The 25,267-nt window shown below is 39.2% G+C and overlaps 1 protein-coding gene across 3 annotated transcripts in view; it reads left to right on the forward strand.

The window, feature by feature from the left end:
- LOC100578515 overlaps positions 1-22,243 on the forward strand; it is a 68,453-nt gene extending 46,210 nt beyond the window's left edge. For all 3 annotated transcript variants that reach the window (XM_026445075.1, XM_026445076.1, XM_026445077.1), the window contains 5 exons: positions 18,117-18,284; positions 18,652-18,857; positions 19,228-19,390; positions 19,570-19,755; positions 20,276-22,243. In XM_026445075.1, the coding sequence (XP_026300860.1) occupies positions 18,117-18,284; positions 18,652-18,857; positions 19,228-19,390; positions 19,570-19,755; positions 20,276-20,479 (927 nt within the window). In that variant the 3' untranslated portion in view covers positions 20,480-22,243. The remainder of the gene's footprint in view (positions 1-18,116; positions 18,285-18,651; positions 18,858-19,227; positions 19,391-19,569; positions 19,756-20,275) is intronic.
- Positions 22,244-25,267: the final 3,024 nt, after the last annotated feature.

Raw genomic sequence — 25,267 nt, forward strand, 5'->3', positions numbered from 1 at the left:
ATAAAAATTCCAAGAAGCCAAAGAAAACAAACCAACCGAGAACGAATCGAATATATCTGGACAACAAACGCGAGTTGCGGATCGATAAAATTCTCTGTCCTTCTCGTTCCTTCTCCCTACACTGCGCAACAATGAAAGACAGAGCAAAACAAACGCAAGACGAAAACGTTCGAAGGAGAAGAAGAAGAAGGAAAACGAGTTCGTAAAAATATATCTCAACTGTATGTATTCGCGTCATTGAGAGGTAGAGGACACGGCGCTTAACAAGAGAAACAAAAGCTCGTTTCGACAGGCTGGTGCAGTAAATCTACGGATGGGTAGAGATACACCGGTATCCAGTTCTAAGTAGCTTGTTGCTATACGCGCATCCTTGAGGATGGCCTTGCGGATACATAGTTGCAGTTGGCGTGTACGAACACGGGCCGAGCTACACTGCGTACAGTTAGTTGCCGCGTTCGGCCATTAAATCGCCTCGGAAATTCGCATTCCGAGAATCGGTTTAAACGACCGATCCGGCCGCTTTTCGTTATTTTCGTTTCGTTCGTTTAATTGACACGCGTGTAAAATACGGAACACAACTGGTTCGTTCGAGAGGGAGAGAGAGAAAGAGAGAGAATATTACACGAAAGACATACATTCCGGATATGCTCGGTGGACAACGCTGAATTTTTTTATCGGCCGGCCGCTTTCTAACGAAAGGTGGATTTTAAACGTGCGTTTGATCGTGGACGAAAGAAAAATATGCAAGGTAAATGGAGAAGATTTGAAGAAATGACGGGAGGGATATTTGGAAGATGCATATGTCCAAGTGAAAACTTTCGAAGAAAATATCCATCAACTTGTTTTCAAGATAGGAATGTTTCAGATGCGTCGAAAGGGTGTGGATTGGTGTTTGAGATTAAAGGATTAAAAAATCTTGTTCAGAAAATTGGAAAAATGGAATATCCAAAAGTGTGGTGTGTTTCAAATGGATTCGTTTGAGATTAAAATGTGTTCTGGAAAATATCGATTCGTAGAATGGGAAGAAAGGAATACTCATACGTTTCAAATGCGTTTCGAAAGGATTTGTTTGAGAGTAAAAGAAAAATATTTTTCACTTTTGTTCTGAAGAATAAAACATCCGGAAGTCGTATGTTTCGAAAGAGTTCGTTTGAGGCTAAAACTCTCGAGAGTGGAGAAAAAATACGTTCGGAAAATGAAAAGAGAGGAATAACCGGAAGTCGTATGTTTCAGATGCATCGAAAGGGTTCGTTTGAGAGTAAAATTTATCGTCGCGTATGGAAGAAAAGGATAAGGACTCGGAAATCGTATGTTTCAAATGCATTGAAATATAGATTCGTTCGAAAGTAAACTTTCAAGAATCGGGAAAAATATTTTTCGCCGCGTTCAGAAGAATATCCGGAGCTCGTACGTTTCAGATGCATTCGTTTTAGAGTAAAATTCTTTTTAAAGTCGAGGAAGATATGCAATATTCGATTGTGTTGGAAAAGTGATGGAGAAAATTTATAAGACGGAAGCGATATCCGGAAATTTCAGATGGCATCGAAAGGATGTGAATTTGAAAATGAAATATCATTCAGAAAATATCTAGAAACCGTCTATTCCAGAATGCATCGAAAGATTATAGATTAGTTCGAGAGTAAAAACTCTCGAGAATTGTGCGAAAAATAGTAGTGAAAGTGAAACGATCATTCTCCGCGCATTAGCAAACCAATTCTCGACAATTTTATAATTTTCTTAGATATATTTTTATTCAAATATCAGAGCGATTCTCCCGACTCAAATATTCCATATTGAATTTTCCAAAAGAAAAGAACGATTGATCTCGATTCCAAAACGCATTTTTAAATCAAAAAGCAAACGTACTTAAACGTTTCTTTGATAATCAGAAAACAATTCCCAAAATAATTCCTTAACATTCTTCATCTGCATCTCTGACTTCCATTTAATCAAATCTTAATTCTCAGAAACGTGCAAGATATCACACACACGCGTCTCATAAAGGAAGCCATTCAAAAGCGAAATCATTGTATCGATATTAAAAATATTGCATTTCGTGCGAATCGTTTATGCGAGTTTTATTCCTGGAACGCTTGGAAGAGGATATTCTTTTCGTGTTATTATGAGTAGCGCGCTTGGACCAATTATATGCTCGTCGAACGCATGAAGCGTTTCGCGAGATAAATTCGTTTTCACCACGTGGCTCTCGTAAGCGGCATTAACCGAGCAAATGTTGCCCTTGGCCGACGGATATCAACGCTCGGGGAGGATAATACGTTTCTAGTAGCTAGGTGTAACGATCGGTTGCTACAAACGGGGATATATATATATATACAACGTTTGCCCTCCTCCTAAAGCCCAATTACATCGTAAAATCCCCAGCCCGCGGCTTCTAAATTGCGCGCCAGTTTCTCGCTAAACGACACATTCTCGCCTATTTCATAACCGATTCTACTGATACAGTGCAACGCCTCGAGGGACCTTGCAAATTTGTCCGACTTCTATATCCTTGATCCTTAATTCATAGAAATGGAATTCCGTGGAAATTTAATAATACGACAATGCGACAATGACGATATATTGAGAAAGTTGAATTTTGAATTTTGAATATCTAGATCCAGAATTTAATAATACGACCAATGTGACAATGATGATATGTTGAGGAAATTGAATTTTGAATTTTGAATATCTAGATCCAGAATTTAATAATACGATTAATGCGACAATGACGATATGTTGAGAAAGTTGAATTTTGAATTTTGAATATCTAGATCCAGAATTTAATAGTATGACCAATGCAACAATGACAATACGAGAAAGTTGAATTTTGAATATCTAGATCCAGACTTTAATAATATGAGTAATGCAACAATGACGATATGACAAAGTTGAATTTTGAATTTTGAATTTTGAATTTTGAATTTTGAATTTTGAATTTTGAATTTTGAATTTTGAATTTTGAATTTTGAATTTTGAATTTTGAATATTTAGATCCAGAATTTAATAATACGACCAACGACGATACAAGAAAGTTGAATTTTGAATATTTAAATCCAGAATTGAAAATCTTTTTTTTTTTTTTTTGACATTTTGGTTTAGAATTGTATAATTGATCTTTCAAGTTGGAAATTATTTATCTAGATCCAGAATTGAAAATCTTTTTTTTTTTTTTTTGATATTTTGGTTTGGAATGGTATAATTGGTCTTGCAAGTTGGAGATTGTTATACTACGGTGAGAAGTGCATCCGTTGATCGAGCGGTCATTTGCCAGGTATCTTTGATACGTAAGGATTAACGATCGACTTTCACTTATTTCGTCCTCCCCGAAACCACTTACGACTTCTCCTTTCCCTCCCTTTAATAACGGCAAGTATTTCATTCGTCGATCTCCAGCCGGCGAATCTTCACATCCAGGCGTCACATTCTTCTCGATCCTTCATCCAATCAAACAATTCTTACGTAATTTATCTTAGAAATATCTTCCACGAATTACTCCATCAAATATTAATTTATCCTTATTTTGTAAAATTATTTTTCGAGATTTTAATTTTTCGTTCTGAATATAATCAAATCAAGTGTAATTAATCCAAATTTTTAAATTGAATCGATCCAAATTCAACGTAGCTAATTCGAAGATTTTACTTTATTTTGAATATAACCAAAGTTGAATTAATCCAAATTTTTAAATCAATGTTTCTAAAGTCGATATAAAATTGATATTTGAAGTCACATTAAAGATTTATTTCTGAATATAACCAAAGTTAGATTAATCCAAATTTTTAAATTGAATCGATCCAAATTGAATAATTGAAAAATCGTAGCTAGTTCGAAGATTTTTACCTCATTTTAAATATAACCGAAGCATGGAATTAATCGAAACTTTTAAATCAATGTTTCTAAAGTCGATATAAATTCGATATTTGAAGTCACATTGAAGATGAATATAATCGTTCTGAATATAATCAAATTAATCCAAATTTTTAAATTAAATCGATGAAACGATCGTTCTAGAATCGATCCAAATCGCGGTTAAATAACATAATAGCAGTTATATTAGCGAAGAAAAAAAAAAAAAAAGAAAAAAAAAGCGCGGGAATTTTAATGCTTGGCAAAGCTTTTTTGTTACGCCGTATTGCCTCTCTCTAATAAAAATACCGTTACGCCACCCGTTATATTTTCTCGATGCACCACTCCTCCCCTATTATCATTCTACTTTACGACGAATAATCGAGCAGAGAGAAGAAAAATTCGATTTCTCGTGGAACGAACGACTTCCTGGATTCGTGGACGATCATCTCGGCTCTTTGAAAACTCTCCCCCTCCCTCTTCTAAAGATGAAATATTATATACGCTCGAAGAATTTTTTCGAGAAAAACAATCGAGTCGCCGAAGAAAATTTCAAGAGACGGGCGAATAAGATTTTTTTCGAACCAGTGATTCGAAAATTTAATAATTCAATAATTAAATTTCAATAATGAAAAGTCAGAGTTGAGCATATATAACGTTAACGTTGCAAAAGTAATTAAAAATTTCGAATAAAAATTTATCCCGGATAATTGCTTATTAAAATGTTTAAATAATATTTATTCAGTTATTAGATATTATTACAATCGATCCCCTTTTCACGTATAATCCCGGCTCGTTTGCCAATTATTTTCCAATTATTATTACGTCCCGAATAATAAATTATTGAAATAACTTATGGGCTAACTATTAAATTTTGCTCATCGCTGGTTCAACTTATCGAATTAAAATTACTTCGATAATTTATTACGTTCGTAACGTAACAATAATCGTAAATAATCGTAGTGCCAATCCTTATGCTTATATGATTGCTTAAAATAATCACTTTATTCGAAATTTTTAACTAATTAAACTTTTTCAATCTCCTCGTTAATACTCCTCGAACGTCATCATTCCGATGAAGAAAACGGCGGATATTTGACCGCGCGCTAGACGAAGAGCGACGGACGAACGAAAGAGCCGCCGCAATCGGGAAACGGCCTATTGTTCGCAATTTCAGTCCCTTTCGAGTTAAACTCTGGTACTCCGGCTTGTTAACGCGTCCACTACCGACGTCGCGACACGAGCGCCGCGCAAAAATCGTCTCCGCGGCGCATTTCGAATGCTATGGAAGGGACGAAGCGCGCGGAGCTCGAGAAGCTCCTTCTCATGAAATATTCCAATACCTCTGCCTTGTAACTCTCTCTCCTGTACGTGAATTCTATAAAAGAACAATACCGCTTCGTCCCTCTCTCTCTCTCTCTTCATTAGAAAATAAAATTACGAAGAATCTTTTCCAATCGATGGAATCTTTAATCTCTTTCCGTGAAAACAAAATTGAAGGAAATGTAGAAAGTATTATTTACCAATTCGAATCTTTTTCCAAAAATCTCGATCGATTTTCTCGAAGAAACGAGGCGAAAGAAAGAGTAAAGGGTCCCTCACAATTTTAGTTGACCCTTGACTTAGGCCGAGCAACCGTATCCAGTTTTTCAGGCGGCTTACAGGACGCAAGAATATACAGGCACAACTTCACCCGGTGAAGAAGACCGGTCTCTCATCGTCTCCTCTTTTGCCGAACAGACTCGCCATCTTTATTCCACTGTCTTCCCTTCCTCGAGCCACGACGAGAGACGACGGGCGCTGATCTACCGGACAATGGTGGCGCCGAGGTATCGACGACCCCGAGGGGTCGTCGTACCACGATCATCATCCCGGATAACCCTAAACGCCAATTTCTTCCTCCCAAACAACGTATCCGGAACGTTTTCCTTATCCAACCGACTTTGGACGGACGAACGACTTCTCTCTGTCTCCGTCTGCCTCGACAGAATTCCTTTGTCTACCACGTTGAAAAAGGTAGGAGTGTAATCTCGGCTGCTTTTTTGCCACCGATTTAATCAGCCGAGAACCGGATCTTTGGAAAATGAACGGCTGTGTTATCCTTCCTCGGAATTATTATCAGGGGAAGGATACGCCTTTCCTGCGATTATACGAGCTAAATCTAAATTCTTAGACAAAGGACAGAATTATTGAGTTATAGTTATCCTGCGTTTATATGTTTATATTTTATCTGTCTCGAAGAGAGAGTCGAATAAATTCTCGTATATAAGAAGATAGTTTGATTCGTGAGAATACTTTCGAATAAAAAAACAGATTCCAAAAATTCTTTTCTTGTTGTAAATTTCCTTCCTAGTTTCAACATTTGGAACTAAATAAATAAATTGCGAGAGTATTTTCATATATTCGCGTCGAACGAAATATATATATATAATTTAAGTGAAACGGGAATGAAGCAGGTCGAGCGAGATCCAAAGGAAACGAAATATATTTTAATGGGAGGAAGAGAGGCGAGATGGCAGGATGTAGGAAAGAAAGAAAGAAAGAAAGAAAGAAAATGGGAGAGAGGAAGAAAGCAAGTCGAAACACGACAACGGTTGAAATGGCTTCTGCGGCATTCCCGCGTCATTAACTTCGTCCCTCGGCGGGAGGAGGAGAGGGTCTCGCCTCTTTCTCGCCCTTTATTTTCTTTCCCTTTCCCTCGTTAACTCGTCCCGTCTTATTTTACCCTTCGCACTCCTACCTTCCGCATTCTGCACGACAACAGCGCGCGCGAGCTGCTTTCACCTCGTCGGATGATCCAGATGATCGAACGTCGTTCGGAGGAAAGAAGACCGGGAATAGGATAGATCGTATCTATCTGCCGGAAATTCAATCGCGATTAATCTGAATGCCGTGTTCGAGAACAACTACTCTTCTGCTATCGTCGAATAATTATTCCAAAGGATCCAGTTTCTCGACCAACCTATCTTCTTCTTCTTCTTCTCTTCTTCTTCTTTTTCGTGCGAACGCACGCTAATCGGCAATTATTTCCCCCATTAAACACGAAACTAAACAACTTCCTTTCAACATGGAGATGGACGAGGTTCAAGTTTCTCTTGTTTGGTAGCGAAACAGTTTATAAAGTCTTGGCAACAGTTTGAATTTCCTGCCGAGTTCCGCGAATAATTCTCTTGTTCAAACGTGGAAGAATGAGAAGAAGAAAAAGAAGGAGAAGGAGAAGAAAAAGAAGAAGAAAAGAGAGAAGGAAAAAAGTTGGGCCGGATCGAAGGACAATTTTGTCGCCAAGGGGAGAACTCGATTTCTCGAGAGAGGCGAGGTCCAAGGCCACCACGGGGGAGAGAGGGGAGAGAGGAGTGGTCAGAATCGCGATTATATTTTAAATCGAAATCCGCCCACGCGAGAATACCTGTTTCGGCAACTTTGGCAACTAAGGATTTCCACTTTCGTTCTACCGATTAGAATTAATTCTTCTCTTCTCTTCTCGTTTAAGGTTTTAGGCTTATCTTTGCACGCCTACGTATTCATTTTGCTCGTCGAAGATATAATCTTCGATTTCGAAAAAATACTTTCTCGAGTTTTAAAATTTCGAATCTAGAGCTACTTCGAAGCGGTAGCTTTTTTTTTTATTTATAATATACTCGAGTTAACATTCGTCCGTAGTTAACCGTTCTCTAACTGACGTTACTGTTAACTGTACTCGTTCGATGCTTTGAATAATAAATTATCGAAGCAGTTTCTTCTCCTCGCTTTTAACTCCTCTAACCGAGATACGTAAAAATTTTATTCGTATATAATATCATTCGATACGAATAAACCGTCAAATATTTACACTTTCCGCCTAATTTTCGTTAAAACAATTTCGTTAAAATTTTTTCTCCGTCCTCGTATTATTTCGATCTTGAAACTTCGATCGTTAAAATTTTGACGAACTTCTTACGATTTCTCTGGAAAGAAGCGAGGCTTGGAAAAAAAAAGGAAAAAAATTCCAAGGCAAATAAATTGAGCAATAAAGCGAGCAAGAATCTCATCGGATCGCATTACTCCTAATGAAATTTTAATTTGTCGAAACGTGAAATCGTCGATTTACGCGCTTTCAAATATTTATACACCTCGATGTTTACACCGATCCGCGATTATTCGAAAGCCTGTTGTTGTTTCTCGCCCGTGAAGGGAATTAATTTAATTTCTTTTTTTTTTTTTTTAAACGAATCGCGCGCATGCGCGCGCACTCTCGGGTGGGAAGAGTGGGGAGCGGTTACGTAAGGGGATACGCGATAATAAACGGTCGTGCACGGACGATGAGATCTGGTCGTGTTTTCCAGCTCCAGGCCTTCGATGATGCCATTGCAGGTGTCACGTACGCGGCGCGTTATGTTACCTCTCATTGTTACGCGTTCCGCGGACACACTTCGAATTTCATTGACACACTTTTAGGAAGCGGCGGCTGTTCAACTTCCGATCAGTAGAACGGACAGATGATCATCCGTCAATTATTTCAATAATTGGTCACAGCTGTCGCCGTTTCAAAACTCGTAACATCGTTACGAAGGAAACTCGATTGAGCTCTCGAACGAGTTCTAAATTCGAACTCGTCTTCTCCTGGATACAAACTGCGCGTGTTCCACTTTAACAATTTTTGAACGTATGATAAAAATTTAAACGTATAATATTTAATATTAAGAAGATACTTGTATCGAGATGTGTTAAAAAATGGATATTTTCGACCGGAAAACAGATATTATTAGATTTACGGAAAGAGATAAATTAGTAAGTAATTATCAACGTAATTATCCGCGATAGACGGATAAAAAGGAGAGGGATTCTTCGCGATTCGTTCGCACGAAAAACAAAAGAATTCTTCTCGTGTGCAAGTAGCACACGCCGTTTGATGAAATTGCATGGCAAACATCCATCCTTTTTCTCCTCTTTCTCTCTCTCTCTCTCTCTCTCTCCTTCCCTTGTCCTTGCCCCCTCCTCCTATTTCTATGAACGACTGTTTCCGATGCAACAAGGGCCTGCACCCGGGGATTGAATGGCAAATATTGACAAAAGGAATTTTTTCACGCTCTTTTCATCGAAGCTTGTGTACACGCCGCGTGACATCATCCGCGCGACATCGTCCAATCGACTCGACCCTCGGTCTCGCGTCAGGATTATTTATAACTATACCCGCCAACGAGAAAGAGAGAGAGAGAGAGAAGAAACTGTAACTGTACTCTGGAACGATTCGATAAATCGACTACTTTTCTCTCACGCGGAAAGAGAGCGAGAGAGGAAGAAGGATTCTTCGAGACCGATTCGAATCACGCGAGAAACGGATGGAGTGGAAAAAGGAAAGAAGAGAAGGAAAGAGAAACGCTCGATCTAAGATAAGATAAAGCGAGTCGAGTGGTGGGGGAACGACGGGTTCGGGAAATCGTCAAAAATGGCGCGCGGCCGAGGAAGGAAGGAAGGAAGGAAGGTGGGAGAGTGGGAGGGGGTAGAGTGGGCAGAGGAAACGAAGTAGTCAGTCTGTGGAGAGAGACGCAACGAGGATCGTCGTGTTTACAAGGATTACAGTTCGTAGCGCGTGGCTTCGTAAGATGTGGCGGAGCCGTGGATAGACGGTGCAGCTGCAACTCGCACTGACCGGACGTCGAACCCGAGAAATGCTCCACAGCCTGGCTTAGATGTATCGTAATAAGTGGACAAAGTAGCCCACGGCCAAGGCGAATTCTTACGAGCGAGGATCTGCTCGGGATCCACCATTTGCATCCGCGCGGATCACCTCTCGATCCCGCGAGTATATATATATATATATATATATAGATAGAGTCGTAGAGGGCGCTTCGAGCCGATCCAGCCATTCTCGTCCATCGATGATATTTTTCCAACCGACGGGATGGACGCACCGAGATAAGGGGCAAGCGTAGAGAGATTTTTATCGCGAAACGAAACGGTACGTTCGAAGGCGCGTGTTTCGTTCTGTACGGATGCGTCGCTGCATCGAGATGCACGCGCATCCTGAGATTCGCGTGCATCAGTCACACCCACGTGCATTCCAAGGATTAACGGACGGCCTGTGTTTTCCCTGTGGAGAGGAACAAAATATGCATATTATTATACTTCTTGTTACGTTATATTTTATTTCGATGCGCGTTCAATTAGCGCAAAATAATCGTAGGAGAGTTTTATATCCAATTTGGAGGGAAAAATAACGCGTGGTATATCTGTACAGGAAAATAGATTGTAACGTGTTTATCTCACTGTTGCCCATGTTCTATTGGGACTCGAGTATTATATACGCTTATTTATATAACGAGACGGAATATTTATATTTGCAAAGTTATGTACTATCGATCGTATTCTTGGGACTTGTATTATATTTACATTTTACAAAGTTACCTCTTTAGAGGTAAAGTGACACGTATAGTATCTAGGAGAATATGTTTGGACAATCGCAAGATTTATATACGTATTCTTGGAACTTGTTGAATCGAGCATTATATTTGTCTCATAATTTCACGTGAAATGAAAAATTTCGTATTTGCAACGAGTTATGTACCATCGATCGTATTCTTGAGATTTGCATCGAGTGTTATTTCGTAAGCACGAAGTGCAAAAATTATACTTGCAATTAGCAAAATTATCTCTCTAGAGCTAAAATGACACGTATAGTAAAAATAGGTTTATATTATCGATATATTTTTGGGATTTGCATCGAGTATCATATTTATATTTACAGCAAAGTTATCTCTTTAGTGTTAAAAATGTCACGTTCGAAAAATCCAAAAAAAGTTTGGACAATCGAAAAAGTATTATCGCAGATGTTATCGCGTAAAGAGGAATTCTCAATAAAGGATGAAGTCACCGGTCTCGAAATAATCGTCGACTAAAGCACGACGCTGGTACGGAAAGAAGGAGGGAAACAACAACAAGCTCTCATGGATGTTATGTAAATTCCGCCTAATAAGATCTCCCCCTGGTTGGTTAGGGACGGAATTAATATCCGGCGTCGCGGGTGAATATAAATCTCCCGACAAGAATCGCGCGATCCGGTGTTGCACGTTCGCGTGCATCCCCATAGGCGTGATCTCTGGTCGTGGCGCGAAACATTCTCTCTCTCTCTCTCTCTAAAAAAAGAAAAAGAAAAAAAAAAGAAAAGAAAACAAGCGTTTTCACGAATTTGATTCACTTGGTCCGCTTCGTCACGAGGAAAACTCTTCGATTCGACGTTCGAGAAAGAAACCGTGCGATTCGAGGATAATATCTCGAGGAGGAGGCTCTTGGTTTGTTCCACGCGAGAACATTAATATGCAACGTGTTGCATCAGCGCAATGACTAAGCGGGGAAGATAAAAAAGAAAAAAGAAGGAAAGAGAAAAAAATCGAATCGTTAATCATGGAAGTTACCCGTTGCATAAATTTTCCCTTCCTTTTCGCCGTTATCTTGGCCAACGATAAATACTCGCGCGATCTCTTCGCGCGATCCACTCGAAGCGTCGCGGAACTGCTAGCTATTAAAATTATTCTAATTGCGGGTATAGAACCGCGATAAATATTGGCTTCGAGAGATTGAAACTACCGGGAGGTGGGAGGATCGTAGTCGAAGGTTAATAGTAATAATTAAGAGGCGGTGGTGATGAGTCAGCTGATAATCCAACGAGACCTCCGGCTACCGTGAGCCCGGCTTACGTGCCACAGGCCAAAACGTCTCGTCTTGTGTACATGCTCCAACCGTTCGTGCGTAATGAACGTGCGCGGTGATCCTCTCTCCACTTTTCCCCCTCCCTGCCCCCACAGTCGACCACGAATTTCTCCTTTATCGAGTCCGTGGCAAGAAAAGAAGTCGTTCGAACATCGCGGCAGAGACGGGATAATGACGATGATTATAATTCCCTTTTTTTGCGCGTGATAAAAAAAAAAGAAAGTAGTCCCATACATAGCAGTGGCGCTATATTTTTATTAAATTACACAGTGGAACGTGTTATTACACGAGTCTCCAAGGAGTCTCCGAGCGATTTTTTCACGTTTCCAAATATTCGCACTTCTCTTTCGTTTTCCTTTTTTATCGGCAGAGCAGCGTTATATTCCGCGCCAAAACTCGACGATGGTCGGTTATCGACGTGCACGAGGAACGAAACGTCGAAATCTTGGTCAGATCTGTGGGATTGGATCGAAGAGGAAGGAAGGCAGGGGATGGAAAATTATCGAAATGCGCGTCTTGGAACGTGTGGCGTGCGTTGGAAAGAACGCTTTTGCACGCAAAACGTGGTTTAGCGTATAGCATAAGGGTTTCGAGAGATGGTCGGCGCGTTGGGTGGTCGATGATGCAGAGACGATAGCAAGCTCAACTCTTAAACTTCTCCTCGCCGCTAATAACGGTTCGATCGACTCTCTAAAGTATCATCCCGATAGTCGAGAATTTTCAAAACGATCGGCTATCGAAAATTCCATTCGAGATAGCATTCCAACGCGATTCGTTGCTCGGTTCATTTTTCAAGAAGGGAATCGTCTCGAGGAGGAAATCGACGCTCGATCCCAAGCGGATAAAATCCCCCTTCCGGAACTCGACTCGCGTCGATCCATCCTCCTTTTGCCTCGTCATCGCTCGCCTCTGATAAACCTCCAACGGTACACCACGGATGATAGAAGAATTTTTAAGAAGAATTTTCGAACCGTTAGACTAACGAGGGAACAATGGCTCGCTCTTCTTGGCAAAAGCGGAACAACGTACGATCGGGGCAACGGTACTTCGCCAAGTAAATACCCCACCTTCGAACCAGATATCGTTTCGAAATTCGCGCGCTCCCCTACGTTACCATCTAAGCAAAATAGATTAGACGTATGTCGTTCGGCGACGAACAACCATCTTACCACCAGAGTTCCTTCCTTCCAATCCTTTCTTTTTCGAGCCGAAACGAACGATCGTGTATCTCCATAAACAAGGGAAAGAAGAATAAATTTATATATAATATAATATATAAAAAATTTATATATATAATAATTCCATGCCTTCGGATTATCGATCGATAAGTATCGCGCGTAAATAAAAGTAATTTAATTGGCGATGATTCGAGGGGCGGAAATCTAAATCCTCTTACGCACACTTACGTATAAGTGCGTCACACGAGTCGATTCGGTTTTGTGGCAAAAGGCGCATCGGTTCTCCTCCATCGTGACCACCGCGTACGTTTCAAACATCCTCTTCTCGAGTTCGCGCTCGCTTTGCTCCTTTTCCTCCTCTTCCTCCTTTTCTTCATCCATCTCCACCGTGGATCTCCCCTTCCCCTGCCTCCTCCACGTTGTATAAAGGCATGCACACGCAACGGGAGAGCCCTCCCCTCCCCTCCACGTGTCCTCTACGTGGAAACGCGCGATTCCTTGGACGAGTGAAGCAAGAGGAGGAGAAGGAGGAGAAAGAAGAGAAGCAGCAGGGTAGGCGCGTAGGCGGTTGGGCGACCTCGAAAACTTCCAACAGATCCTTTCCTTCCAGGATCTTCGTCGAGGAGACGTATGGACGAATGGACGACGAATCAACGGAGGAGGGGGGAGAGTAAAGGGCACAGCGAGTCGAATATATCAAGACTCCGTTCCTTTCTTCTTCTTCTTCCTCCTCCTCTTTCCTCGGCCGGCTAATTCAACGATTCTTCCGTGATCCTTGCCGTGAGAGAGAATAGCCGCATTCCACCTCCCCGAAGAAGAAACTCTCTTCTCTATATATATTCCCGAGAGTAAATATTATCTCTACTACCCACTATCCTATCCACCTACTTAATACGTCTGTTTGATCGACGAAGGATTCGAACGAATTTTTCTTTTCTTTCCTTTTTTCTTATGCAATCGTTATTTCCGATTTGCTTGCTTATACATTACTTGGAATTCGTAATATTCGAACGTTCGAGGATAGCAGTCGGTGTTTCTGAAGAGAGGAGGGAACTTGAAGAAGGTATTCGCGTATCGTATTATCTCTTTGTCGATTGGAGGATCGATAACGACGACCGGGTGTCGTTACGTAACGACCGGGATATAGGATTAATCGAGTATCCTCCTAACCGCACGCTCGTGTATATAACTATCGACCTTCGACAATGATCCTCACAATTTGCGGTTAAATACGGTGCTACAACTGCTACACCGCTCATCGATCTTCAAAAATCCGCTCCTCCTCCCTTCCAACTCGATCGCAACAACTAACAAACTTACCTTCGACGAGGTAAGCCTTCTTCGAGGAATCTATTTATCCTCCCGGAGTGGAAAAGGTAGGAGAAATAGGAGGAGGAGGAGGAGGTAGGGGAGAGCGTAAAAAGAGGCGCGCAGGTTGGGTGTATAAAGAACTCGCGGAATAACTGGAGGAAACCGAGCCATCGGGAATTTCCCAGTTGGATAATAAGGTGGGGGATGTGCAACCGCATAAAAGTGCAGGGGGGAAGGGATCGCAAAAATCCATCATGTTCGTCCGGGGTGGTCTCTCTGCTTAAGAAAGGAGAAGGAGGAGGAGGAGGAGGAGGAGGAGGATACAATTCTGAAAAAGAAAAAAGAAAGAGAGAGGCGATCTTTTTTTTTTTTAACTTCGATTCCTCTTTCGAGTCGAGGCGATCGTATGACAAATACCGCGACTCGAGCGTCATCGACCACACGGAGATGTTGTCTGGAAATAGAGTATATGGGAGGAGTATATTGTGACGTATATTCTTGTTTGAATGGAATTTTTGGAAGAATTCACTTTTAGGCGAGAAATGATGGAAATTAGTAAATGGAAGAAGGGGTTGTGAGACGTGTCTTGCTTTTCTTGAGAGGAATTTTGTGAGTGAAGTTATAAAGATTCGAATATAATATAGGGAACATGAGGTTATCTATTTGTGAATAAAGTAAGCACGAAGTAAAGTCCACGATTTTTACGTTAAATTCAGAGTGTATTGCGAGAAATCTTGTCTATAAATAGAGTATGAAAGGGTATTCCTTCCATATTTTTTTGTGATTTATTTGTGAATAAATTATGCAGGAAGAGATCTACGATTTTTAAAAAATGTAAAAGTTAAAACGCGATTCAGAACAGAAATTTTATCTATGAATAAAATATAAAAAGGATCGTATCTTTTTTTTTTTTGAAAGGAATTTTGTGAATAAGGTACGAAGGAATATTACAACGCGGTTCAAAGTGCCATGTACACGAGAAATCTTGTAAATGGAATAAAAAATATGGAAAAGATTGTATCCTTGTTTCCTTGAAAGGAATTTTTCCAATAAAATACGTCTGTAAACAGAGTATATCGAAGGGGGTCCACGATTCATCGAGAAATCTTGTAAGTGGAAGAGACTTCTCTTAAAAATTTTCTGAATAAAGTATGAAGGGGTCCACGATTTTTAAAAAGTGTAAAAGTTAAAACGCGATTCAGGATGCGAAATTTTGTTTATATGAAATGAAATATAAAAAGGACCGTATCTTTTTCTTCTTGAAAGAAATTTTGTGAATAATTCCACGATCTCTACGTAAAAATTACAAATACAACATAAGAAATATGGAAAAGATTGTATCCTTCTTTCCTTGAAAGGAATTTTTTCAATAATATAATCTATAAACAGAGTATATCGAAGGAGTCCACGATTCATCCCTTCAACGAGAAATTTTGGAAGAGATTTCTCTTAAAAATAAAGCACTCATGAAGGGATGATCTGTGAAAGAAAAAAATTGGCAACTTCAGATATATCAATCGAATCGAGAAATCTTGCCTGTGAACAGAGTATCCTCGATAAAAAAAAAGAAATGTTATAATAGAATCGCAATGCGTCTTTCGAGAGAAATTTTAAGGGGATCGATACGTTGAACCGTAAAAATCGGTGGCTAGGTTTGGTTGCTAGGTAGGTGCGAAACGTAAACCGAGCGACTCTCTGACGAGGCACGGGCCGATGCACCGCGAAGATTGCGAGTATCCTTGCTGAGGTCGGACGGCGAGCTTCGTCGAAGGTCGTTGCCTGCTCGATATACACGGTGTACCTTGAGAATTTTCGCCCAGCCTTTCCTTCCCAACTCCCCTCCCCTCCCATCTTTCTCGCTCTCGTTCGAAAGTGGTCGAAGAGAAAGGAAGTGGCGCCCCTTCCAAACTCCTCATCCTATCATCATCCGCGTGAAATTATTCCTTCTCGATCGATTCGAAAATTAAAGATTCCTCCTCCTCCTCCTCTTCAATCCTCCGATCATCTCGAATACCGTGATTACTCGTTGCTCGTAGACTCGAGAGTTTCGGAGAGAAGAATCGAGAAGCTCGAGATAAGATCTCGTATTTTCTTGTATTTTTTTTATATATCGCGCTTCGTTAGCGATTCAACGGGAAGGAGATATGAAACGAGAGACGAGGACAATTAATCCGCGTTGCGTTAACGCGTTAATGACGATAATGATATCGCGTTGGAGAACGGCGAACACGGCTCTCCGAGTTTCTCGGAAGAACATCTTGCCAAGGTCGCGCTTCTTGCCTTACAATGTCTCGCCTCCTCCACCATACTCCTCACGGATATATTTATACACGTCCTCCGTCAAATTATCTTATTCTTTCGATCGAGGTAATTAACGATAATCGATCGTGAAATCGATCAATTCGAATGTATATATATACATATAGAAACATTCGTATGGAAAATCGTTGGAGTACGAGTGAAATACGTGGCCGGGATCGTTTACGGATAATTGTCCCTGTTCCCTAAGAACGGGCATCGCGGTCGTTCGATTACACTTATTGTCCGTCCGTTGTTAGCAGGAAGCGTTTCGATTGAGAATTACACTCATTAGCGGCGATTATCGTTCGCATTAATGATAATGATTCGATAGCACGCATGAATGCGCCAAAAGGAGAGTTAATCGACGTGGAAAATTAAATGGTATACTAATACAAAGTAGCGAATTACGAAGAAGAAGAAACAAGAAAAAAAAGGAAACTATTCTTTTCCACGACGAATATAACTTTTCATAACGAATAATCGTCCGAGATCGATCAACAAACCATCCGAGTTGCAATGTGAAACGATCAAAATTTAAGTTTGAGGTTAGAATAAACTTAGTTCGAACAGTCAAAATTTAAATTTGAGGTTAGAATAAACTTAGTTCGAACGGTCAAAATTTAACAAGTTTGAGGTTAGAATAAACTTAGTTCGAACAGTCAAAATTTAACAAGTTTGAGGTTAGAATAAACTTAGTTCGAACAGTCAAAATTTAACAAGTTTGAGGTTAAAATAAACTTGGTTCGAAACCTTAATTAATAATAACAATATCGAATAATTATTGTAAAAAAACTGAGAAAATATAAATAAATTTTATTTCGAATTTTTCCCACACGAAATTTTTAACCAATTTTTAACCGACTCTGTACGAAAGGGAAACGAGTTGGCGTTCGAACAAAGTGGTCCTGTTGGTGGGGAGAAGAAACGACGAAGAGTGGCGCTCCTTTCTCGGCTCGGGACAGGAGCGAACTAGAAGGGAAGCGAGCGAATGGTCCGGTTTTTGCTTAGCGGGGTGCAAGGACAGACGGATTGCTCGCGAGGGGAAACGTGATCGGCGTCACCGAAACGCTCGTAAAACGAGAATTGCAACGGCGCGAGGACCAACGGCTTCGTTTTACGCGCGTTTAACTCGCACTCGCTTCCTTCGGCCAACAATATCGCCGGTGTGGGAAGGGGGACGGCGGATAAGAATCGCCTATTACGGCACGCCACTCGATTTACCTTGCCTTGTCTCCGTTCCTCGAAAACGGACATAGCTCGAGGGAAAAACGTATATAATACGCATTTAAAAAAAAAATACACGCGATTCGTTTCGATATCTTGGACTCTCGATGATTTTATTTTATTATATTAGATATGCAAATATGTTGTTTCTTTCCAAATTCATCAAGATTTTATTACGTAAATTAGGTAAAAAATTATCGTTTCAGGATTAGATCCTGATTTTTCCAATTCTTCTTGCTCGGATTTTCGTCGAGCGAAATTCCATCGACTCGTCGAACTTTCTCGACGCGCCCGAACGATCCTCGTCTTCCAAATTAAAATTTCCGCCTTTGAATCTTTCCCACCGCTTTTTCTTTCCCAGTTACGCTTAAAAACCATTTCTCGCAAGATATCGAAAATATTTTATTAATCGCACTAACTCGATAAACGTTCGAAACAACGCTTTTGTTTCGCCAATGCAAGAAACAATGCAAAGTAAAATTCGAACTCGGTTGAACGATCGTAAAGAAAAAAGGAGAGGAAGAGGAAAGGATTTAATTTATTTGTAATAAATCGGATTTTCGTTCGCAGGACGACGGAGGCATCGAGTACTTCAACACGATAGTTGTCCAGCCGCACCTGAAGCTGGTCACGAATCAGGGCAGGGGTTTCCACGTGAGATGCCGATACCAAACGAGGGACAAAGTGGTAACGAACGATCAAACCCACGTGGCCATGCTGCAATCCCTACCGCTCCAGGTAGGTTATTAACCAACCTTCTCCGTTTCCTCCTCCTCCTCTCTAAAACCTCCTTATTCAACAAGACACACATCCGTTCAATTTGCCGGTTATAAATCGCTTGATACCTTAACCCTCCCCCATCCCTCCAGTCGCGAATCAAACGCTGATTATACCATTCGAGCCTGTACGAGTCTATTTTCCAATTTAGCGGTTATACACGGCTGGCAAGAAGCACCGCCGTCGTCGTCGTCGCGCTTTTTCTCGTTACACCGGCAAAAAATGGAAGCGAAGCGATTGAACAACGATCGCTTACGAGAGAGGGGGAGGGGGTTGAATAAAGTTCAGCGGATGAATAATAAATAATAAATTTTTACGTGTGTGACAGGCAACGGCTCCCATGCCGGGATGCACGATGAAGATCTTCAGCGGGGATCCGACGAGGCATCAAGTGGCGGAAAACGTGAAGATCGGGGATCCTTTGACCTTGGTCATTAACATCGACAAACAGGAAATGTTCGGCCTCAAGATATCCGACTGCCTGGTGCGCGACGGGTTGGGATGGGGCGAGCAGAGGCTCATAAACGACCAAGGGTAATCTTACTCCCCCCCCTTAATATTTTTCCCGATCGTTGATTGAAAATCGATACAGATCCTCCTTTCCGTCGAGGAAATAAGTAAAATAAGAGGGGAACGACTCGACTCTTCTCCATTACTCCGCGCCGCGAATTGAATAAATTGCGAATGCGCGTGTAGAGCATGTTGAGTGAATTTATTCGAAGGGAGAGAAAGAGAGAAAAAAATATCTCTCTTTCCTGGTTCATCTCTTTTCATTGTCACCGATACGCTCGTGTTTCGATAATACGCGCAAATTTCGGATCTTTCGAGATGATGGAAGAGAGAGAGAGAGAGAGAGAGAAAAGAAAAAATTCGAATTTTAAAAAGGGATGGATCGTTATTGCAGATGCCCGGTCGACGGTGAAATCATGGGAGAATTCACGTACAACGAGGATAAAACGGAGGCAAAGGTCGATTTCCAGGCGCACAAGTTCCCTTATACAGCGAGCGTCTACTATCAATGCAACGTCAGATTGTGCGTGAAACACGATGGAGGATGCAGCAACACGGTAAAATGAATAAATCGTCTGAAAGTTCTCCAAGTTTCGAGAACTTTTTCTCTACAGTACTAAACAGAAACAAAACAAAACATAAAAAGAAACGTAAACAAAAACGACCTCTTATTAGACGGACTCGGGCGTTCGTTTGTTTGTGGAGAGAATTCAAAAAAAAAATATGTTTATTGCAGCCACCGGCGTGTAATTCGATATCCAGACGACGGAGGGACACTGTCAACGACGATACGGTGAAAGGTGTGGAGGGGCTGGACGGGGGGACGCCGGCTACCATCGAGGTTTACAGCGGTTTGTACGTGAACGAAGCGTCGGACGTTGCTTCCAAGTCGGACTTCACCGACGACGTGTTCAGAGAAAGGGTAAGGCGTTGCTCGTGATTCTTTCTTGAACGGCTTTTCAACAGCGTTGCTTTCCTAACAGGAAAAGCGATTACGATAATTCAACGGGTAATACGTTCCAAGAAAATTCACCTTTACAATAATGCCTTCTTTCTTATAAAAAATTCTCTCAGAGAATCTTATATATAAGATTAATATAAGATTAAGATATAATTTATTTATTATATTTATTTATTATAATCTTTCTTGAACGGCTTTTCAACAACCTTGCTTTCCTAACAGGAAAAGCGATTACGATAATTCAACGGGTAGTACGTTCCAAGAAAATTCACCGTTACAATAATGCCTTCTTTCTATAAAAAATTCTCTCAGAGAATCTTATGTATAAGATTAATATAAGATTAAGATATAATTTAATTAATAATTAATAATATATTTAATATAAATATATTAATAATAATAATATATAAGATTAATAAGATTAATTAAGATTAATATATAAGATATAAGAATCTTCTGAATCTTTCGAATTCGTTTGCAGACTATCGACGATCCGAACAGCTTCTGCATATCGCAAAGGAGTTTCGCGATCGGCATCGCGATCGCGGGCCTGATCCTCATGCTGGCTGTGGTCGCGGCTATTTTGGTTCTGCTCACCAAGAGACGGCACAAGACCATATCGACCACGGGCTCGTCCATTTACAGCGGACCTTACACGAACACGGCGTACAGTCACAGCAGTTAAACTGCTCGAGCAAAAAAGAGCGTGGGAAGAGGATAGCGAACAATCGATAGCGAAGAGGACCGCGCTATTTCGGTAGCGAGGACACACGAATGGTCTATTATTATTATTATTATTGAAGAAAATTTCGTATAATTCTCTCATCACGACCTCGGTGTGTTACAACGCGAGCGATGTACGAAGAATTATTTAGGTGGAATTTACAAGAGATTTTTGCTCAAACTGCCTTTTGCTAATTATCGCTTCTTCGAGGAGAACGTAGGTCTGAATACGTGATTTCCAATTCAAAGTAAATTTCTTATCTTTTTATTCTAGAGATCTTGCCATCCTTCTTTTCATTATCGTTCAATTTTTGAATTTATCGTGAATTTTTTAGAAGCACGTGTTTGGACCTGAAAAAAATGAGTTTTAGAGAAAAAATCCAAGCCTAGCCCGAAAAAAATTGATACGAAGCGACACGAATCCTTAGGGTTAATTTTATAATATATATACATATATATATATATATATTATTATTATATTATATATTATATACATATTGTATACTAGTCCGGTATACGCTGTCCTAGCTAACATAGCAGCCGCACTAAAAAAACAGAAGGCGCACACGTACGCGAAAATATTCTCTCTGTCTTCGTTCGTTGCTCTTCTAATTTAACTTTAATCACCAGCGCAGAACGAAACTCGCTCTCCAGCGTTCGAAGTGAAGTCGACAGAGACAACACCTTTCAAACGAATCAAACGGCCCGATGATTTTTACCGTCCTTCTTTTCCCTCTCCCAACTTCCGTTGGAAACAAGTATCCGACATATTTCCCGTGTCGCGTCTACGACGATATCCTTTCCAACTATTTATATATAGTCACCGTCTTCCTTTCCTTTCTCTCTCTCTCTTTTTTCTTTTTTTCCTTAAACAAATTTCATAGACAAAGAAATAATCTCCGAAGCGCCGTGGAGCTTGGTCGATTAAATCGAGAAGTTTTTTTTTCAAATCTGTGTTATTCGATGAATCTTCGTTTTTTTCTTTTTATACGTCGTTTAAAAAAAATTTTATTACATATGCGTAACGTCCTTCTGACAGGCGAGACTTCTGATTAATCGATCAGAGACAAGTTTCCAATGCGTTCGAGGCAAATTTATGTATAGATATGCATATCGGTTATTATAAGTACGTCCGACTATGTGCTTCGATGTTACGCGAGATCGAGTCCCGTTGCCGTGAGAACGAGAAGAAATGTTGCAACAGTCGATCAGATTCGCACCAAAGATTGTGAAAAGGTGTTTGAAAAGAAGCTATTACGACGCATCCTCGGCTACGGGACACTCGCGGCGATAAACGAGTGTATAATCCATTATAACGCTTAAACCGTAAACTAGTTTCCATTGAATCGAGGTGCTGCTCCCTGATATCGGTACCTTTCCTGTCACAGGTTACTTTCGATTTTCAGTTAAAAATATTTCTCGACCAACAACGTTATTGTTCAAAATTGGAAGTACCTGTTTTTATCGTTCCTTCGATTCCTTTGCGATAAGATAAAATAATAATCTCAAAAACAAGAGCAGATTTTTGTTATTGATGTAATAATTTTTTTTTTTTTGTAAAAGTAAGAATCGAAAAACGAGGGTACCGATGTTTCGTGTTTTGCGTGGAGCGTTCTTTTTCTTTGTTTAGTTTTAATTTGTGAAGAAAAAAAAAACACTGACGTAACTGGGTCCAACGTGGTGGTGGGTACAGATCGTAAAAATTACATTTAAAGAGAACAGAGGGGGGGAAAAAAAAGAAGAAAGAATGGACGTGAAAACGTGTAACACTCGTAATTTATGAGCTATTATTCGAAAGAAAGAAAATGTTATATGCGGAGAGAAATGTTGATTCGATTTACGAAGAATCGATTTTTTCCGACGATCGTTCAAAACTTCAATAGAAATTGGAAATTACACAATTACGATTGTAATTTATCGTGAAATTTATCGCGACAGAATAATTTTAATTTTGTAACGATATATAATTTATATTCAAAACGTTTATTTGATTTTTAGAGAATTTAAATTTCTAACGTTAAGATAAATAAATTTTTATCCAAGATAATCAATAATTCTTCGTCACAATGTGTTAGAAATTTAATAATTTTTTATAAAGTGCAATAATTTTGAATGATCAATAATATATAAAAAAATATTAATTTTGTCATAGATCAAAAATATCCGACGAATATATAACAAACGAGCGTTATCGTTTCGTCGTATTCGTGGCATTGGTTCATAGCGACATTGGGGATAAAAATGTCTGTATAAACTTCTTTTTGTAAGGATACGCGATTTTTCTCTAGATCCCGCAATGTTTCTCTGGACCCTTGTCCAAAACTTACAACGAACTTGTGTAAATAACGAAAACGTAATAAATCTTGTAATCATAAATAGACTATGGCTATTACATATTCCCAAAATATTGCACATATATTTTCATAATATCAAATATTAATTATTGTACAATTTATCCAATCATTTGCCAATAAAAAAAGGATATTATTTCATTTACGATAACAAACAAGTATAAAAAACAATTCTTTTCATATAAAGAGAGACAAAAAAAGGTAGAAATAATTAAATTCAAAAATATTTCGTAACTGCGTAATAAACGATGAATGGTTATTGACAAACGCCATCTTATAATAATATAAAATTTCTTGAAAATAAGAAATGCACTTACAGTTTTCAGCTGTATACTTCTTTCGTAACTGAAATCTCCAATCGTCATCTTCTTATACGCAATAATTCGTATTTCGTATTCGTAAAAATCATCGTTGAATAAAAAATTGAACAAACTTCCGAAACACGCGTATTGTACGAAAGGTCGTACGACATCGACACGAAGATAAACATTGAAATGATTTCACGTTTTTTGGTTTAAAGGATCCTTCTTGATTCATAAATTATGTAAAAAAAATAATGTAATTCAGGGAAATAAACGAATCCAATAATCCACGATTTATGCTTTTTAGTGATGAATGAAATCAATCAAAAGATCGAAAAAAGTCTATTTACATTAAAATGCAACAAATCGCACAAACTTCACTTCAATTTCTTAAATTATAAACACGCAACGATTCAAATTAATATTCTACTATTTTTGAACAATAATATCTTCTGTGTTAAATCTTTTTTTGTATTTTTTGACAAGCTTCTCGCACTTGTTTCTATACGATGTAATCTTTTCAAATTTTAGTTCGCGACTCTGCCACCAGAGACGCGATTAACTCAGGAACGTAGCACATGTGATTGGTACTCGGGACACTGTACATGTTGTTGTAAAATTTAATTGATCAAAAAATAAAATCATCGAATATATATAATTAATTATGTAAACACCGATACACATTAGATGGCAGGAATAATTTCAAGATCTCGCAAAGTATCAAACGAGAGTGTCTTCTTTTTTTATTGAATTATATATAATTCGTTTTTGGAAAATATGATATATATATATATATATATATATATATATATGTATATAATATAACAAGAAATATAATTAGAGTGACATGAGTTCTATCAAATTGTCCGGCTCTCTATGATGTTGTGCATCTTTGGGTTGGTAGTATAGCTCTTTTGTTTCCACCATACGATTCTTAATCGAATTCACCTTCTCGGTCACCTTCACGATGTATACGCATACGAATTCTCCGATTCGTCGTAGGTTTCTTTTATTCATTTCCTCCCACTCATACTCATTCACTCATTTCATCGATCATCTTTCTCTTCCCTATGCAAACTCTTTGAGGATCAGTATATACGCATATCCTATTATCTTTCTCCTATATACGTATATTTCTCTTTCTTAAATTATATAAAAATACGGAAAAATCTTTCCCTTGTATAAACTTAATAATAAATTATACGATATCTTTCACGTAAAAAAAAAAAAAAAAAAAAAAAAATAAAGATCAAACGTATCTAATGAAAATTGAATCTCTCTGAGACTCAAAGAGTTAACATCGTATCTCGACAAAGTGTTCTAGTTTAAATCTATCGGTGAATACATTTGAAACACGTTTACTCTTCTCTTTCGCCCTTTCTTAATAAATATATAACGTATATATATTTCGACCGATGCATTTTTGCATTTATATTCGAAAAAACCAGGACAAGAGACGGAATAAATATATCCTGCACATAAATCTCAGTCCAAAAGAAAATTCTAAACTATAATATATTAAGCATAAAGGCACAGCCATCGTTTGCTCTTGTTCCACGTGATATGTCGAACGGAAAAGAAACATTCAGACGTGATCTGAAAATAATGCAAATAACGCAATGTGCAGTCGTTTTACTCGATTCTTATCCCGGTCGTTATACCATCGTATATTCAGTCAAGTTCAATTTTTATATCTTCAAATATATTCACCAGGACATCGCGCTCATCTATAATTGTCGATGATAAAACAATCTTGCGAGATAACTTTTTCTTTTTTTTCTTTTTTTTCTTTTTTTTTTTTTTCGCTTAACAATTAGACGTCGAATTCACGCCAGCTAACTATCCAAAGAGATCGGTAACTAACGAATCGACGTCCGTTTTTTTTTTCTGCGTCCCGCACAGTGTTCGATGAACGAAATCATAATGAACGCTATCATCAGAATCAATTTAAAAAAAGATTACCGATCTTCAAATCTAACAGGCTACTTACAAATGCCTTACGAGAAGAGGCGGGAGGAGAAGTTGCCAGAACTTCTTTCTCGATAAGATTGGAAAAACTGAGAAACGTTTAAATCGTGAAAATTAAAAAATGTATAT

This window comes from Apis mellifera, linkage group LG14 (assembly GCF_003254395.2).
Source record: "Apis mellifera strain DH4 linkage group LG14, Amel_HAv3.1, whole genome shotgun sequence".
NCBI classification, from domain to species: domain Eukaryota; kingdom Metazoa; phylum Arthropoda; class Insecta; order Hymenoptera; family Apidae; genus Apis; species Apis mellifera.